Here is a 19711-nt window from a genome sequence, read left to right as displayed (position 1 = left end):
GTGCATTTCTCTTCCTAAAAAATAAGTTCCCAAGGATCAGCGATGATAAAATTAAAGAAGGAATATTTGTTGGGCCTCAAATAAGAGAACTGATGAAAGATATGGAATTTGAAAACCACTTAAATATGTAAGAAGTAGCTGCATGGCAATCTTTCAAAAAAGTTGTAAAAAAACTTTCTAGGAAACTTCAAGTCTGATAACTACAGAGAACATGTCATTGAGATGATAGATAACTACAAGATAAATGGGTGTAATGTGTCTATAAAAATAAACTTCCTGCACTCCCATCTCTATTTCTTTCCTGAAAATCTAGGGGCTATGAGCGACGAACACGGGGAGCGCTTCCACAAGGTCATCGCGGAAATGGAAAGGTGTTACCAGGGTAAATGGCCCCCAAACATGCTGGCAGACTAGAAGTTGGACACTGATAAGAGATGTTCCTCACTCAAAATACAGTAGAAACTCCAATTTACATGCTTTTTTGGCGAGTAAATTTAATTACTATGGTGTATAGACACCAACAATGGTTTTTATGTTATTACTCGAAAACCCTGTTTGATGGAAAACTTCTCTAAAAAGATTTGAAATCAGCACAAGAAAGTAAGTCAAAAACACCTATTGTTTCCCTTGTTATAAAAAACTTCAAATTTTGTCGACCAGTGTTATCAATTACAAGGAAGCAGTATCTTTTTACCTATGTACAGCTGTTGATAATGTTTGAACTCGTTTATTTATGATGTTGTATCTATTACCTGAATAATGTGTGTGTTTCAGATTACCTCTATTGCCCTGAACTTCCTGCTGTTTGTAATGGCGCTATACGACATGCTCTTCTCTCGTCGTATGGATGGTGATCCAACAAAGACCTCGAGAGACCCTCGGGGCGAGGATGCCACGACGATCAACAATCCAGGCTTCCGGGAGCGAGATCGGCATCCAAATGTTTCGACCATTGCTGTGACAGACGGCAGTGGGCAGCCATACCCAGTGCCCATTAACGGTAGTGTGGGAAGTGTAACCACCACAGCCTCATCCAATGGTTCTGCTCGCAGTCCTCTCAGGTCGAGCCTCAAGAAGACCCGAACAAGACCTGATGGCATGGGGATCCAGAATCCAGGCTTCAGTGGGCAGTCTCCCACATTATCCAGGAACGGCAGTGTGAAGAAAGTGAAGTTTGAGACTTACAGTACTGCCGTGTGATGTTTCCTGAACTACTGAACGGTAAAGAAACATTGACTCCTGCATAATGGACTTGATACTGCAGGCAGATTTCACATTCCATAGAGTGAGTGGTAGCCAGTGACGTCCTCAACTTCCGACTGAAACAGACAGAATTGTGCGTAATTCTGACGGTGTGGAGTCTGACACTCAGTCAAGTCTGGTACCATGCTTGAGTCTCAGTGCTTTTAGAACATGGCATTGTTGTTGTAGTACTTCAGCAAATGGATCAAGCACGCGTGTTTATAGAGTTACTTCATTATAACAGCCCTGACTCGTTTAGATGCTCATTTCTTAAGTTTTTGGTGTATGTTTTGTGATATGGAATAACAATATGTAATACGGATGTTAATGATAATATTGATAGTCATGGGTGCTCGAAGTATTTTCAACGGGTGGGGGGTGAGGGCACAATAACACTTTTCCAAATCAGCTTTCCTGCTGTGCGGAAGAAATCAATTTCTTCCGTTTCATTACCTACTTGTCGTTAGATGATGATGAGACACACACCCCCTCCCCTATTTATCGTTTCATTTTTTTACTTGCTTAGTTAAATGCAGCATTTCGGTGCTCTGAAACCGTTGGCTACTTTATGGCAAGAATGTGTGAATATTTTGTCTTTAGTTCAAAGATTTTTGACCATACAAGTTTGCTTTTCCACTTCGGCAGATCTGCTTTGTTCTAGGTGGACTTTCACGAAGAAAAAACCAAACTATTTCCTTGATGGTACCTGCCGCACTTTTAACAGGTAGGAGTTCATTGAGGTCGTTTAATTACAGGTTAATTTCATGACTAATACAGTAACAGCAAATAATTGTTTGCTACCTTGTATTAATTTTACAACACCGCCTTCGCGTTCTGCCATCGTAGCACAACCGCCGTATCTTTGGTTAAATCGAAACCAGAACTTGTTAGAAAGCTTAATTGAGACTGATATGGAATTCATATCTTCCAATGGCTGAAACCCAAACAATTCATCGCGCACTTTCAAATCATCACTAGATATATTGTTTATGAACCGAATTCCAGTACACAGCTGCTCGGTTCCAGATATGTCATCTGTCGTGTCAGCAATAACAGATAAGTCATTGCACGAATTTGCTTCGGTAAACAGTATCTCTCGTAATGTCTGTTCGCAAAACGTTACCATTTCATTTTAAATTCGGTGATACATGTATTTAGTAGTTTTGGAGAATATGAGAGATGTTTTTGTAGTTCATCATCTCCCGCTTCCAGGTGAAATTCCAATAAATCATAACAAAATCCGCTGTCTGACGTTTTTCTTTGATATGAGATATCATGAGTGCCACAGAAAATAATACTTGACAAAATTTGCTCCAACTTCCTTTCTCTCAGTCTGATGGTAGAAATCACCACGAAATGCCTTCGTTCATAGATATCTAGGAAGTTTCCTTGCCCTTTCTGATGATTCTCTGTGCCAATCTGATTGTATATGGTTTTTGGCACTGGCATTGAAGTCCTTGTAGTCTGTAAAATGCTTCGTAATGAATGACAGTTGGAGACCTGTTTTAATGCTCGGCTGCAGATCATATGTACGACATAAAACATCTTCCAGTTCGCGAGAATAGCATAGCCACGTAGGGTGATCCTTCAGCCAAAGGTGACAGAAAATGCAGCTGGCTCCAGTTCGCAAATCGTACCTTAAGTGCGGAACCCATGGTTTTAGCAATAATTTGTAATTAAGAATATTAAACATATCTTTCTGCATCAAGAACTTGCCAGTGTCTTTTCTGTTACTTTCATCCTTCAGAAACACATCATAACAGGTTATAACAGTTGTCAGTTGAGTGTCAGTAACTAAAATTTCTGCAATAACATGGTATGACATTAAACAATCGAATATCATTTTTATAATTGTAGGGGAGAGGTCAAGTGCTACCTCTTGCTGCCCCTTGTGGGCACCTATGTTGATAGCTGCTGAAAATAAGACAACTCAAGAATTTCTAAAGAGAATCAATTAGTTCATTTAATTTCCAGGCTACAATAATGAAGTAGCATCAGTGTGAGTTACGATGTTTCAGGGGAATGATAGCTGAGCGGTATTGTCAGTAGCTTATCACCAAGTGCCCGCTGTGAGAATTCTGGTCAGTACGGTGGGAGTTTTGAAATTAAATTCAAGTCCTTGCGATTTGGAGTCCACATTAAACCTGGAGGTCCCGTGGCTGTGATCGTGATATTAATAGTCATATAACACTGCTAGAGTCCTTCCTTCCTGTGTTGATACACTGGATAATCCAAGCAATAGTTGACGTTGTATTTTATATAATTTGCAAGGACAAACCCATGGAATAAAGGAACCAAAATACATGTTCAAAAAGCTGTCACAGTGCTGTGATTATGTATTTGTTGCTGCTGTGTGGCAGATTAGTGTGGGCTCCAATATGGTAGGTACTACATTAAAGCATATAGTCCCTAAAGTCCTTTCTCTGAGTCAAACCAACAGGCTTCAGAATTCTTGTAAACTTGCAGTTGTAATTAATATGCAAGTCTGTCTATCATTATAAGCTATGGAAATAAATGAAGCTCTTCCAAGTAAAAAATCGTTTTGTAAAGTTCCATCAGCCTTAAAGTTAGACATCTTGCAGGAAAGTCAGTTAGTGATAGTTCACAAGCAGATGTTTAGCTGGAGTTAAAGAAATAACATAGGAATGCAGATACATGATTGAAATAGCTGTATGTCATAGAGCTGAGCTAAATCCCTCACAGAATGCAGTGCTCTGCAGAGAATAAAGATGAATAGAAATTTTTACTGGAATGGAAAGCACAAAATTGTATGATACCTTATAAAGCTCGTTTTCTTGCCTAAATAATAATTCAATTTCAAGTGTTTCCTTGTTAAAAATTATTATCCTGAAAGAATATGTATTTTTTCAGTTGTATATGTACCCTTCACATTAGTGCAATAATAAACTGTACTTTGCTAGTAAGTATGTGATTTCTGAGATAAGACAGGGTCTAAAATATCACTATCTATTTCCTCTCTAGAACTACACAACTTGTTTCTCCCCATGTGAGATTTTGGAATTATGCTCATTTTGTAAGTGATAAAATTTGAAACACTTTGTTTGCCAAATGGGGAGATATAGGCTAGACACACAGTCAGCTTTATCTTCCTGTTGTTTAAGGGAAAGGTAATTGATGACTGAAAGGAGGTTAATCTTAATAAACACATCCCTCTGACTTGAGAGTGTCTCATTGTCATATACTGAATAAGGTAATAAACTGTAAGTTTTGCCTCTGAAAACAGTAAACAAAACAAGTCACTGTAATATAATGTATTCTGTCTTTATATACAACTAGAGCAGGGCCTCTCAAACGCCCAAAATCTCACGCGTGCAGAGCGAGGCCCAAGAGCTCCGTGCACTGTGCATCGCTGCCGCTCGGCATGGCTCGGATCAACGCTTCGTCTCTGGGCTACTCGGCTAAGCTCGGCTCAACTCGCCTCTGCTCGGCTCAAGTCAGCCTGGATTTGGAGTGCTACGGCGCAAGTGGGGCAGAGGGAGACAGGCGGAGCGAGCGAGACAGGCGTGAGTAAAGAGAGAGAGTAATCGAGGAGTGGGGGGTCTGCACTCTGGTCAACCAAGCCAAGTCGTCTCTTGCACCGTGCACAGTGCATGCACCACGCGCATGCACCCTGAGAGGCCCTGAACTAGAGGATCCGTGCTGCTCCACAGCATTAGTTATAAATAGGTCTGATAACTCTTCTTGATACACCTGTCGTACTCATATTGTTTTGCCTGCCCTTTTCATTGGCATTATGAACACTTAACCCTCCGTTAAACGCGCGCTCTCTTGTAACACCACTACACGCGCGCGGACTGACAGTCCGCAATTGTTTGTAAGCTTCCATTCTTTCATTTCAATTCTTTTTCCAAGAATTCTTTATTTCTCTTTTTTGTCAATCTGTCTTACATCATAATTACTTTATTTTGATTTTATTCGTATTGATAAATTTATATATAATATACATTTACAAGAACATGTCTGTCCTCTAGGGTAAATTCGAAGTTATCAACTGCAAATCACAGGACTTAGCAAAACTAATTGTAAATTAACAATAATTGGTTATTATTTAACTTCTTGGAATAAAATTGTAAACGTTATATTCCATTAATTGATGTATATCGCATTGGAGAAATCACGGCGTCGTGGTGTTCTTCCCATGGAGTAAGTGCATTTCATGTCAACCACCTTATCAACGCCCGACTTCGTGTCGTCATAGAAGGTAATAATGGAGGGTTTTGATCCATCTGAATCGTCATCAATAGAATGGTCTTCATGGAAAGTAGATAGAACCAATACAACTTTGTATTTTCTTGACTTGTATGATACTAGGGTATATATAGCGATTTGTGCATGTTAAGATTTCTTGTAGCATTTCGTCGGTAAAGAACAATTACCGAGCTTCAACTGGCGTCTCAGTATTCGTGGAAACTCCTACTACTCCAGGGAAGTGTTTTATAATATTATGTTCAAGTTGCCTGACCCTTCTATTACGGTTCATTATAGGCCGATGATTCCACTGGGTCCCCGTCATTTCCAACATACATTTCATGATGCTCACTTTCAGACACGTCCTCTTCACCCGTACTCTTAGAATTTAGATCACTATCGTTTACGACGCCCCGATCACTATCATCACTTGCACCAACGTCGTAGTCATCCAACCACTACTCGATTTGATAATAACTCCCGGAATAAATCGCGCCAACTCCCTGGAAAAAGGACGCAAAATGATTATTCATAGATCATTTTTAATATCGTGTTTATCCCACTGTAAATAATCACAAGTAGAAAATATATCAATAAGCCTACTGCTACACTTGTAGTTAATAAAAGTATATAATTTTATAATAAATTGTAACGGAAGAATGGATGACTTGCCAAAAGAGTGAGTAAGATTAACAACTCACCAATACACGCCTGCGGACTCAGACTCCGCAAGTTTGCAGTTGACAACATAAACGTCTCTAATCAACAGCTCGGCGATTACTCAGACATTCTCACACCGTCACGGACTTTGTATTGTTGCAGAAGGAAGCTACAAGAAGGCAGCCAGTTCTGCCTTGCATTTTTGGCCTATGATACCAAAGAATAATAAAGTGCGGAATCTCACTCCGCGGCGCGTGTAACGGAGGGTTAATTAAAGAGCGTTATGGTAGGCCGCAGTTCGTAGTCAGAATTCATCCATTCTGACGTCATCATGCCATCTGTTTGGTCAAAATATATCCACATATTCACATTATTTATCCTGCAGTTCTTGATGTGAAGCTTGGTATTGTATCGTAGAAGGCAATGGTATTTTTAATCGCAGTGTTTCTTTATAAAACGGTTGTCTTGTGAGCTCATAAGTTAGTCTCGAAGGAGCATTTACTGCCAGCCAGAGAATGTTTTAGAGATGCATGGCCTTCACTCTTTTTAATGCAGCTAGATTATCCTTCGATAGGTGTTCCCAGATGATGTCTAAGGCGTGTGTCATGATGGGATCTGTTTGTACGTAGACTTTTTTTCTCTTAGCAGCATGTACGTTATTGGGAACGCTCTGCCATCTGTTAAAGCTGGAAGCTGGGAAAGGTTACAGAATCAAACAGTATCTAGCAGGGAATAGTATTCTTCCGTGATCAGAGTAAGTGTACACTCTCTGGCTTGACACCTAGTAATCAAACTTCCTGCAATGACATTACTAAGGATGAAAATACATACACATAAGAATTTTAATGGAAGTGTTAATCACTTAGCAACCTGCTATTCCAACCTTTGTCTCGTTTCTCTACGAGGTCGGCAAAGAAGTGAGAGCCAATTTTAACGACCAAATGCCCTTCCTCACGTCAGTCTCATCAGAGGACTTAATGAAATGAATGAATGAAGATAGTACGATGGGAGAGGGTGAAAACCGGTGCCGGCACATAGCCTACTTCTGTCGAATAGCACCAAGGGGTCTGTTCAAGGCTCAACGTCTCCATCCGACAGACGAATGTTCAACAACAGCGTCATATGAACTCACTCCGTATAAACACTGCGTAGAGGTTTGGAATTGAATCCAGGTTTTTGGTACGCATCTAGTGATTAGAAATTGTATACCACCCCTTCTCCTACTCTGCCGGCCAACATTCTGACGGAGAATTTTTTTTTCGACCAACGAGACTCGAACCGGCTAACCACGGTGTTTAAACTCTAGGTAAGCAATGATACCAGTTCAAAGAATTTTTTGTCAATAAGAGACGACAGGAATTTAAAAATTATGCATTAGATATTTTGGCTTCTTTAGTGAAAGATGGAACATTTTGGACCCTAGTTACGCTTTGTTGGGACACAAATCCCTAAAAACGGTACTAACTCAAATCTCTATTTTCCGTTTTGAAATTAACCCGTTTTTAGGTGCTTGTGTTGAATCCTCTGTATTTACGAAACCGCTTGACATAAAAGAGTGTGGATTGCCCTAAACTGAAGTATAAACTGTAGCTTATTCCGTACATTGGTATCATTGCTTACCTAGAGTTTTAACACAATTCTTATTTGCTTTTCCAACTACAGTATTCAAAACTTAGCAGTTTATAATTAAGGATGACTGTCAAGGCTGTTCTTCTATATGGGTCCGAGACCTGGAAAGTGACTAAAGTGATTACCTCCAAGTTGCGGACCTTTGTCAACCACTGTTTAAGGAAGATTCTAAACATCTACTGGCCGGAAGTAATCTCCAATCTTGAGCTATGGAGAAGGACAGGTGAAACCGAGATAGCCATACAGATAAAGCGGTGGAAATAGAAATGGATAGGGCATACGTTGAGGAAAGGGAATGAAGCCATTGAGGAAGAGGCACTGGATTGGAACCAGCAGGATAAAAGGAGAGGATGGCCCAAACAAACGTGGCGAAGATCTGTACATATGGAGGCAATGGAAGAAGGTAAGACCTGGAGAGAGGTGAAGAGGTTGGCTGGCAACAGGATCAGATGGAAATGCTTTGTTAATGCCCTTATGTTCCGCAAGGAACAACAGGAATTATGTCAAGTAAGTCAAGGATGACTGTAGTACATGTTTCGGTCTATGTCAAATTCTTTACCTAGCAAAAACAAAATTTACATTGAATATGAAAATTGTGGTATGCATTAATTAAAAGTATTTAAAAAGGGATAAAACATATGAAAACTCTATTTTACAAGTCATGAAAGATTTTACTCGTCAATATCAAGTAGCATGTATAAATTCTAGGAAGTCCTTTGCTAGTAGTTTTAACTGTCAGTATCCCTCTTGACAAAAGATCGACTGGAATGTATGAATGAATTGTACACACATTCTCTTTTACTCGTCATATTAAGTTGAATTGTGAATCTTTGAGCATTATACAGTAGCCGATATGAAATTAAGGGAGTCCATTGGTGCTATATTGCTGATTCCATCACTCTTAGTGATGCTCGACTAAAATATCTAGATAAATTATACATAAAAATTATATTTTACAAGACATTTAAAACGAATCCTCAACCTAGAGTAGTATTATATAAATATGTAGATAGTTTTTTAGTGTTGCTGAACTGTTGACATCACTCTAGAATAATGGTCGAATAAAATACATGATCAAGTTATACTTTTGAATTTGCGTGTTAAAAATAAAATAGAATCTATTTACTTATCACTATAAAAATTAGCAGCATGTTGGTGACGCGGATCAAGCAGTTAACTGGAAATAAATTCTTTCTGGTGATGTTATATGTGATTTTATGTTACGTGTTGCGTAATTTAGGTAAGGCCCTAGCTGTAGACAAGCTCCGATTCATGTTGATTCATTTAGAGATTTCTTGTTCACTAAAAATAAAATGGGTGTTCTTAGGAATATATTTTAATTTCCTTCCATTTCACAATAGTGAATTTATTGTCTTTAAAAATCGTTCTGTTTTCTTTATGTAGTCTGTTTTATCCATTGTTGCTGTGATATTGCCTTTGATTTAGAGACTATTAAATTATTATCTATTTGTTTAAATTATTTAATTGTTTGTTGATTATTACATTGTCTTCAAAACCCTATCTGTGATAAACATTGCAATTTTTTTCTTTATTTCATACCTTATTTTATATTCTTGATCTCTTGGAAGATTTTTGATGACTTGCTCTCTTTCTGCTACAGTTGTTACGATATTAGTTTTATTGGAAAGACTAGTCCAGTTATGTTTTGGTCTCTCGGTTGTTATTTTGACAGATATTTACTTAGATAACTTGGAGAACACTAAATTAGACAATTAACACAAAGGTATCATTTTCTGGACAATGTATGTTTATGAAATATTCACTATTATAGATCACCTGTTTACTAGTGGTGACACTTTACTTTAAAATTTCCATTGTTTAGACATTTTTATTAAATTTACTTTAGAGTCTGAGGTTAACAGATCCCACAATTACCAGGAATGGCAACCATTTTACATATGACACTTTCAGGAAACCCAATTCATCTTTAAGACAGAAATTTCTGCATCTGAGTACCCACAAAAAAAAAAGAGCGGTATCTTACAGTTTAATCTGTAGAACTTAAAATATACATTTATCTGCTAATAACTACAAACAATAAAAGAATAATATTTATAATATTGGTATCAATAATGGCTACAATAGAAATTAAAGATTCAAAAGAATAAATCGATTCCTCACATTTACCCATAATAATAATAACGTTCGTCAGGTCACTAATATTAAAAATCCACAATTCAATCCCTCCAGGCAAGCAATTAACACAATATTGAAAGCATCCTAGGGATATGAGCTTCGAATTTTAGTTAAATAAAAAAATACAATTATGGGAATATATTCTGTGTTTGAAAATGAAAATCCACAGCCTGTTTCCAGTCATCCGACTGGGTCAAGAATGGAATGAATGAAGCCCCATCTAGCGGCGAAGATAAGATTTGTGTCGACTGCCGAAGCCTGTCGCACTCCTCCGGGGCAATGATTAATGACTGACAGATGAAATAAAATGATATTGGAGAGTGTTGCTGGAATGACACGTGACAGGGAAAACCGGAATGCCCGAAGAAATTCTTGTCCCGCCTCCACTTTGTCCAGCACAAATCTCACATGGAGTGACCGGGATGTGACAACGGAACACAGCGGTGAGAGGCCGGCGCACTTCCGCCTGAGCCACAGAGGCTTTTCTTGATCATCGTTATCCGGTCGATTAGATTAACAGTTTGCCTTTTTCTGCCACTACTAGTGCTAATGTGAGTCAATGCACAGTTTAACTTAAGCCCGTATAACTACATTCGGTGTGGGCATTTTTAAAACACCTGAGGGTATTGAACCAAGGAACATATTACCGAAAGAATTATGTAAAAACGTTAATTTGACTAAGATTTAAACCAAAAAGATTTTAGTCTGTTTTCACGTAACTGCATTTAGTCGGGAAGGGATTTTCGATTTTTTTTAGTTTAATAGAACTATCCAAGACTCACAATTTGGAACCTTTCCCGGCCCTTTATCCTTTCAAATTTTGGCACAATTGAGTAAATTACTTAATTTTACGTTTTTTGTAGTATGGGGAACCCTCTTTTGTCTGCTAAGACATGTTTTCAACATTAAAACTAATTAAAGATTCAGAACAATGAATCAGTTCGTTACATTTATCTATAACAATACTAATACGTTTTAGGCCGCTTATATTAAAAGGACTATGTTGGGAAGGCCAAGTCGAGTATTTCCTCCATGCACTTGACATGCGCTAACTCGTACGGTATGTCCTGCACACAAGCATGGCCATCTGCTGCCCATAGCTGTTGCCTGAGAACAACCTAGTTGTTCAGGCTAGTTCTATTGATACAAAGACATTTAGTAGTTTTAACATTGACATCATAGGACAATCCAGCTCCTCGTAAATAACAAAAACATATAAAGCAAACTCATGTTACAACAGTCGAGGCCTTGGCCTGTCAAGATGACTGCTGCCCAGCCAACTGACCTCCAGATACTTAGTGACCACGTTGAAGCTGAATGAATCCCGTTCTGTCCCATAATCCACAAAAAAAAATAATTCTCGGACTGGCCAGGAATTGAATTCTGGGCTTGTGGGTAATTAGGCTACTCCTACACAACAGGCTGGTCCCTCTTAAATAGACAACTGTCAGTTCACCTCTTTAGCAACTTAATAGGAGCATATTCCCTTTCCACTCGTTTTATTTATATTATTGCGGTATTCAAATGCGGTGATATTTGTAATATGGTAGCCTGTTAGTGCAACTTGTGCATAATGAAGGGAAAATAGAAAAATGAAGAGGATGATGGGTGTTTCATTAATTTAAAGGTTCCTTTTGTTGTAAATTTCATAAATTGTTAATAACCAGAGTTGGGAAGTAATTTAGTAAAAATAGTCCAATTCCTTGTAATGATTACTTGTTATCATTACTTCTCACAAAATTTAATTTTTACTCATAATTTCTTGAAATAAACTTATATTCATTACATTTGTAATCGTCAAATTGTATTAACTCTGATAATCCATTTATACATCGCATCAGCAATTTGTCAACTTCATAGCCCCAGCACTTACGAGGCATCGCTCCAAGGGTATAAAGCCCAGGACCCGACGTACACTCGTGCATTTTCTCGCAGCCTGTTGTAATTACTGATTGGGATTTAGATAATCGTGTGCTTCGTGGTCGGCAATAGAACCAGAATAAACATGACATGGCGAAGGGAGTTAAGGAATTTTCATTCCCCTATTTAAATCAATATTTTGAATTAACTGGCCCTGAAAAGAATGAAAACATGGATGTTATATGCAAAAATGCTTGGTAGCAATCGTTCTGAAAGTTTGTTTAGTCTAACTTAGTGATGATAGCTACTTAATGTTTCTATGCTGAAAAGAAGGAAAACACGAAGTAGATTAATATATTTTCCTTGCTAATTTTGGTATTATTCCAGCCCCATATGAAGAAATTAGTGATTCCTTACAACTTGCGTCGTGTGAAGTAATTGTAAGTGCGATTTTACTGATTACCAGCTGAAAAATAATTAGTAATTTTAAATACGTAGGCTATTTCTCTGTTAACTGTCGTTCTACCCAATTACTTCTATTTTTTACTTTTCTCATCACTGCTAATAACATCCGTTACCATAAGAATTCTAACCCGCATAATAATGAAAGTGATTATATCATAAAACTTCCTGCAGTGGTAAAATATGAATTTGATTCCTTATTTTATTATTTTAAATGCAAAAAATGGTATGCTGGTAGAAATTCATCCGTCTGCTCTTTGGATTCATCTACACAAATAAATTACTTTATCTTTATATTTGAAGACTTTCGTCTTTATTCACATCTGACACATCTGACAACTCTGATTGTAAAAGAATATACTGCACTCTCAGCAATATAGTAACTTAAGATTGTTGTTGTTGATGGTGATAATGATGATACTGTTGATTATGTAGCAGAGAAAGAATTGATGAAGTTGAGTTCTTTCGTTATTATTGGTACTCTTAGCAAGTAAAATATTTTCCCCTTAATTGTATATTACCTTCCCATTCAGTTTTTAATGTTTCTTTATGGAAATCGTTCGTTTTAAATACAAAAATCATTGCCTGTCTATGGTACACCCTTTACAAAGGACGTGACACACTGAATACTAAGGGGCCGATGACCTTCGATGTTAGGCCCCTTAAAACAAGCATCATCATCATCACTAAACAATAAGGTTAACGGTTGATCACCAAGAATACATAAAATTATTTCTTCCAGTAAATGTAGAGTGATCCCTTTTACTTATACATGATAAAGATATTGCATGTTGTATTATATCTTTATAAATAAAGCTTCCAATTAAGAATTCATTATGCTAGATGAGAGAAATATTTTTACTATCAACTCCCATAGTTAAGATGCAATGGCTAATTTAACAACCACTATGAACAGACTCTTTCTGTTCTGTAAGATGAATATCAGTAGAAGCAAGTTCTTGGAACTTCCTATTTCTAATATTTGCTTCATCACTCCTTTAGAAAAGTTTTGTTCTACTGAAGCGAATGTTCTTCAATCCAGGTAGTTACCGTACTCATATTTACCCTATCCACTTGCAAATGTAAACAGTCCCTTTGTCTATAAAGTGGAACCTCGATTCGCCATTTTTGGAGGGATCACAGAAAAATAACCTACGATACGGGAAAATGGAAAATCCAGGAACGAATTAAGACCATAAAAAATTTGGCTGAACGCCGCATTAATGCAGTATTCTATGTATACTGTAATTATGATCTTACAAAACCTCCTGCATAAACTACACGAGCTAGAAATCTCGATACCTTAAATTCAGTTTTACGGCAGAAACTACGTTAATTTCCCGTGAAAACTTCTTTCATCTAAGTAACGTTTATCTGCCAAATTTGTCGGAACTATTGAACAACGCCAAACTAAGCAACGGCCCATCACAATTGGTTTCAGTTCTCTAATCTAATTAAATAGAACATTCAAGAATAAAAACATTCTGGGAGGAGAAGAAACGACGAATCAGTAAACGAATTGTTTTCCCGCCGTCCAAAGTAGGCCAAAATGGAAAGAAGAAGAAAAAGTAAAAGCACATTGGATACAAAAGAGCACAACATGATGGGGAAATCCCTACTTTTAAAAAATCACCCCTTTTATTTGGTCACCAGTATATGTAATAATATTTTTCACGGTAATTCTTGTTCCGCATAAATTATCATTAGGCCTCCTCGAATTTAATGGTTATGTTGTACTCAAGAATAAGGTTTCGATTGTAAGTAACCATTCTCAAAAGTTCTTGAATTCATTATATTCAATCCTGCCCGTCAATAATCACAGGGCACAATATTTAGTAAAAGGTAATAATCAAAACTCAATAAATTTTGGTTTATTCGGTACCTTGAGGTCAGTTGCGAAGCGAATTGAGAGAGACACTGCACAAGCCAGTAGGATAAAGCTGGGAAATAATGCGAACGTTTTAAATGTGGAACTGCGTACAAAAAACGACTTCGGTTATAATAAGGACATTTTAACGTAAAAACCCCCGTCTTATATTCGGGACAATACGGTAATATCCTTAGACCTCCCATGGCTTTATGCATGTAACGTGTGGCATCTGTTAAGGTCCCTGGTAGTGCCACAAGATGCAGTGCATAATTGAAAATTGTAGCAACTGTGTAAGGTTCACCTTTGGTAACACGTCAGAATGAGTAAAAGTGCCGAGAAACGACATTCATAAAGACTGTCGCACTTACTCAGAAATGAGACATGACCAACCACAGCGGTAAGAATACTCAAGTCATAAGATATGAGAAATCTTCCAAGCATATTGCAAACTCTTTTGACTTGATTACTGCATGAAATCCCAATAATTGGGGCCCTGAGAGAGGTGCCAAAAAGCGTTACTCGGCGATAAAATTGTAAAAAGTGTGTCAAAAGTAAACATCCAACCCCGAACTAAACGTAATTGTTTTTTACAAATATGTACATTTGACAAAACTCGTTCAGTCTTCAAATAGAGCTGTCGGGATGTCCTCTGTCCCATTTCAACTGTTGCGGCCACTCTGCTTTATGATTTCCGTGGCTTAGGTGAACCTATAAGGAAGTTCATCGCCGATTGCTTTTCCGGTACTTGCTCTAATTACCACTATGAGGGGCTATTTACGCAAACATTCATAGGCATGAAGTTGCCGCCATTTCTTTCTGGTTTTCTGATTACTGGCATACGTATGTTGTAAGTTTTTATAAGTCTTGCACCTGTTTTCATTAGGCCTACTCGAATTTTGAAGGTTATGTTACATTATACTCGAGAATATGGTTTTGAGTGCAAGTATCGGTTTTCAAAAGTTCTCGAATGCATTATATTCGTTTCTGTCCGTCTTAAAAAACTCTTGGTCGAGGTTTTAGTGTCGACGAGACCGAAATTTCTGGACGGTTCTTGCGGGAAATTGTTTCTTCGAAGAACGGATAATGCGGGATTATTCAAATATGATTTAATAGGATGTTCGTGGACCACGCAATTCGAACGAAAATCCGGGTAAACGTTGTTTCTGAGAACGGATAATCAAGGTTGCTCTGATATATGAGAATGGCAGCTGTAATTTTGACAGACTGAAATTCAGACTTATTAAATTTGCAATTAGAAATTGTTGTAAATTATTATTAAATGAAGAATGGCAATTTATCTATGACTGTACATTGATTGTACGGCTTTTTTATGGCAAATTATAACCTATTTCTGAATACTAGGTAAGAAATTGCTTTCATAAACAATAGGAGAAGAAACTCCGCAGCACGTAGACCCATTCAGGTCCTTGGCCTGAAGCTGTTACCCGGCCAGACGATCTGCAAATATTGGAGTGTCATAGTTTGTGTTCTGACATCCTCAGCCTTGGCTTTGTGGTCTCAGTTGATCTCACGAGTCTGAGTGAACCCCATTCCTCTCCTTCATCTAGGATTTAAATCCTTGTACAAACCAGGAAATGTAAGTTTATACACCATATTAGTTACTTAATGAATGGTTTTCTAATTCCAAGGATATTCATTTTCTTCATTTTTGTACGCCAACTTTAAGCGACTAATCTTGACGTTTTCTACTTTTTGCCAATGGAAAAAATGTTGAGAAGTGCTCAGACTGTTATCTGTAATGCTTATATATTTGCAGAGTTTATTTTAATTCCACATCATATTCCTATTCCTGTGAAGAGATGGGGCTTGTTAGTTTTACAACAGGGGTAACTTGATTTATTTTCATTATTTCCTTTCATCCGTCACTCTTCCCGTTCTCTTTTAAGGATTACCGTATTCATTTTATTTTTATCGTTCATGTGAAGACGGAATCAATACACGTCTCCGTTAGCATGTAATGAAATGTCTAAAAATCTTTAAACAAGAAAAATATGCACAGGTGTATTTATGAGCACTAAATTTAAAAGTATTTCTACTGAAGTTTTGATAAATACACTCTGATCCATAGAAAACTGAAATGCTTTTCTACTTGAGAAGGATATATAAGCTTGTGCATCAAACAATGCAGTTTAATTGGATTTTTTCCTTCTGATATTAAGTGAAACCTGGGGCTTCCTTTCATATGGATTGAAAAAATGCTAGAAAATGACATGCACAAATAATATTTTTCTACTATCTTCAGAGCCTTGTATTGATCAAAGTCTTAGGGGAATGGAATTTGATTAGAAATATTTTTAGTGTCCTTCAATTTATGTTATGACTATCTGTATATATGATAAGAAATGCATATTTTACTATTTTTATTACTTAGTAGGAGAGCAATGCTATTTTAAACCTATGAACATACGGTTTTTGTCTTTACATGAATTATCACTTATCTGATGTGGAATGTATACATTTACATGTAAACAGGACTCATCATGTGCAGTTTAGGTGATCCTTCGTAACATATTTCTTATTTTACGTTCCTAATGCACAAGTACTCTGATTAAAAGTTGTCTTATGCGCGTATTATTATATATTTTTTATAAAATAATAATACCTACGAACAAAATGAAGCACTATTTAATAATTTAAACAATTTGGCATTAAAATATAATACAAATTTAAATAATACATTTTAAATATAATTTACCAGTTCTGTATTATTTAATTTTGTATACCTAAGAAATGTTATTACAAATCCATAAAGGAATTAAATATCTATTTCATTGGAAAGAATAATTAAGTAGGTCCACTGTCACTTCTCTGAGGTAATTAAAAACATTTCTTTTGCAATATTAGAGGATGTGATTAGTGAAATGTCTTACAGTAACCGCTGGTTCTTTACACTCATGATGGAGATTTAAATCCTGGAGACTGTGTAGGATGGAATTAGTACCCGAAAGATCATGTGAATCAGATATAGTATTCAGTCTCAAGCCCAGTCCAGAGCCAAAAATGAATAAAATGGCTTCAGAAACTGTAGGAATATTTGAGTGAGCTGAATATACACTCTCTCTTTACAATATTGCCTTCTGTTCCACATAAAGTTGAATTGCATTTACTCATAGACTTCCTTTTATTATATATGATGAAATGTTCTTTATTAATTAGAATACAACTACTTTCATTATTAGAACAGCAACTTGCTGTATGTCCATAATGCTGTCTTCAGCTAAGTCATATTTGACGGTGCGCGAGCAATACAGTACATGGTATCCCACAAGGCTCTTCCGATCTATTATCCTCCGTAAGACTGGTCACGCCTCCCAGCCACACATGGATATGCAGTCCATCAGAACAACGCTCGTTGTGTTCATTTTCCTGTGCTAATGTGTAAAGGATTACACTGTAGGAGTGCATAAATAATGAAAATGTGAATTCCTACAGTACGGTACAGTACGATTCATTTTCCTTTACATATTGGCATAGGAAAATGAACCCTACGAATATTGTTTTGATAGTCTGCATATCCATGTGAGGTTGGAAGGAGTTACCAGTCTTAAGGAAAATAATGTACAGGAAGAGCATTGTGGGATATGAGGTATTGCTCGCACACCATCGTATCATGGATTCTTGAGTGGCTGATAGATTACCTTGATTTCTTCCCAATATGTGAAATAAAGCTTTGCTCTATTCATGCAGTATTTTAAAGAGTGTTTATGTTTATAAGATGAATACTCCTGCTTCCATTACCACTGAAAATAAAACACGTTGAATTATAAATATGTATTTATAAAATATTGAAGGAAAAAAAGAGATCTTCCTTTCTGCATTAATTATGGTCAACAATGAAAAGGCATTGTACGGTCTTATATTACTGACATAGGGGTATTCAATCAAGTACCTATAGTTTGTAAATTATGTGTGATTAACAATTCCGTCCATCTTAAACTATTGATATTTTAGCTCTAGGATTCTATTCATAAATTTGTGTTGTACCTGTCATTTTGTCACTTGAACAAATTTGCATTAATATGTGATGCTGATCATAGAAATTTATTAAAATTTATGAACATATTTGTATATAACATGTGTAATTCTGTGTGCAGAATTTCCCTTCTGGAATATGATAGACCTAAATGTGAACTAAGAAAAAAAATAGCACAATTTCTTTTAGACAAAATCTGTGGGACATGCATAAAGGGGATATGTCTTTAAATATACTACTTATTAATTTTATTGTAGGAGAGTATTTCAGCTGTACTGAACTCCTCCTAGTGGTTATTATTTTCTTTTTAAATATGGTGTCATTTTGATTTTTAAAATCTAATTTTTAAAATGTATTCAAATTTGAAAATAAATTTTCTCCCCAAATGTACAGTAGATGCATACTATTATGGTTACTAGAAAACCATGAGCATGGGAGGAGGTTATTGTTAACTTATTATTTTTATGACACATAACATGTATATGTCATGATGAAATTATTCAATTTTTGTAATCTGTGTGTATGCTATACCTAAATGGAAACTTCAGACAATGCATAGAGTAAAAAACAAAATAACCATATTATTTACATGATTAAACATTTAAAAGAGTATCTAGTATATTTTCAACATTTAAGTATATATTTATTTAAGTCAAAGTTAGAACACAGAAAAAGTGGTCTAGCCCCGTAGCTCCCAGCCCACTACTTTGAGTGTGATTTTCTCTGGTACCAGTATGTGTGGCTAAGAAGGCAAATCCTATCCTAAATTGAACCTGGGGTGCCAGGTGAATTGCTACAACAGTGTAATTGGGTCCGTTACAAATATGTTGATTGCCACAAGCACGTATGTGAGTTATGTAAATGATCAGATTATTATTATTATTATTATTATTATTATTATTATTATTATTATTATTATTATTATTATTATTATTATTATTATTATTATTATTAAAGTGACTTTGTTGTAGCGAAGTTAGGGCTCCTGGCTCTCTCTTACACTTAACCTCATCAGGCATATATTGTGATATAGATAAAGATTCAATATACAGAATTTCAAGGTACAAAGATTGCAGTGTGGTAAACATCCAGCTATAGTTCCACGGATTACAGCTATGAAAGAAACTAGTTGATTGTGTCTGCTAAGAAGAGTGCTTGAATGAATTATTAAACACAGTATGTGTTAATTTGATTATACATATTTATAATTGTATGTACAAAGGCAACAATTAAGAATTAGAATAAGAAATCATTGTGTGTACCCTATATCAATAAAATTTTAGATTTCTAACTTCTTGGTGTCACGGAGTTTATTCAACTATGTACTTTTTTGTTCAGTGTTATAATGGATATCTAATGCAATATCATTTATTATAATACTAGCGAATGTACCCGTGCTTCGCTACGGCATTCTACATTGTATTCGAATATCGAAGTAAATAGTGTACATGCAGTAAATAAGATTGTTTTAAAATTGCATGTCTCTTAGTGTTATCCGAGAAAGAGCATGGGGAGGTCCCCGTACGTTGTTTCCAATGTAAAGTGTTTGTTACGGATTTGTGATATAACGGCAGGCTCACTTGCCTACTGCCATTCACAGTCGAGTTGGGAAGTTTACATTATAATTG

The 19711-nt window shown here is 36.4% G+C and overlaps 1 protein-coding gene across 1 annotated transcript in view; it reads left to right on the top strand.

Annotated features, from left to right (window-relative positions):
- The window catches only part of LOC136857158 (uncharacterized), a 374401-nt gene extending 369399 nt beyond the window's left edge, over positions 1-5002 (top strand). The window contains exon 5 of the mRNA XM_067135589.2: positions 775-5002. Coding sequence (XP_066991690.1) covers positions 775-1200 — 426 coding nt within the window. The 3' untranslated portion in view covers positions 1201-5002. The remainder of the gene's footprint in view (positions 1-774) is intronic.
- The last annotated feature ends 14709 nt before the right edge of the window (positions 5003-19711 follow it).

Source organism: Anabrus simplex, chromosome 1 (genome assembly GCF_040414725.1).
Source record: "Anabrus simplex isolate iqAnaSimp1 chromosome 1, ASM4041472v1, whole genome shotgun sequence".
In the NCBI taxonomy this organism is placed as follows: Eukaryota; Metazoa; Arthropoda; class Insecta; order Orthoptera; family Tettigoniidae; genus Anabrus; species Anabrus simplex.
The sequence above is the reverse complement of the archived record's forward strand: the minus strand, read 5'-3'. Positions and strand labels throughout refer to the sequence as shown.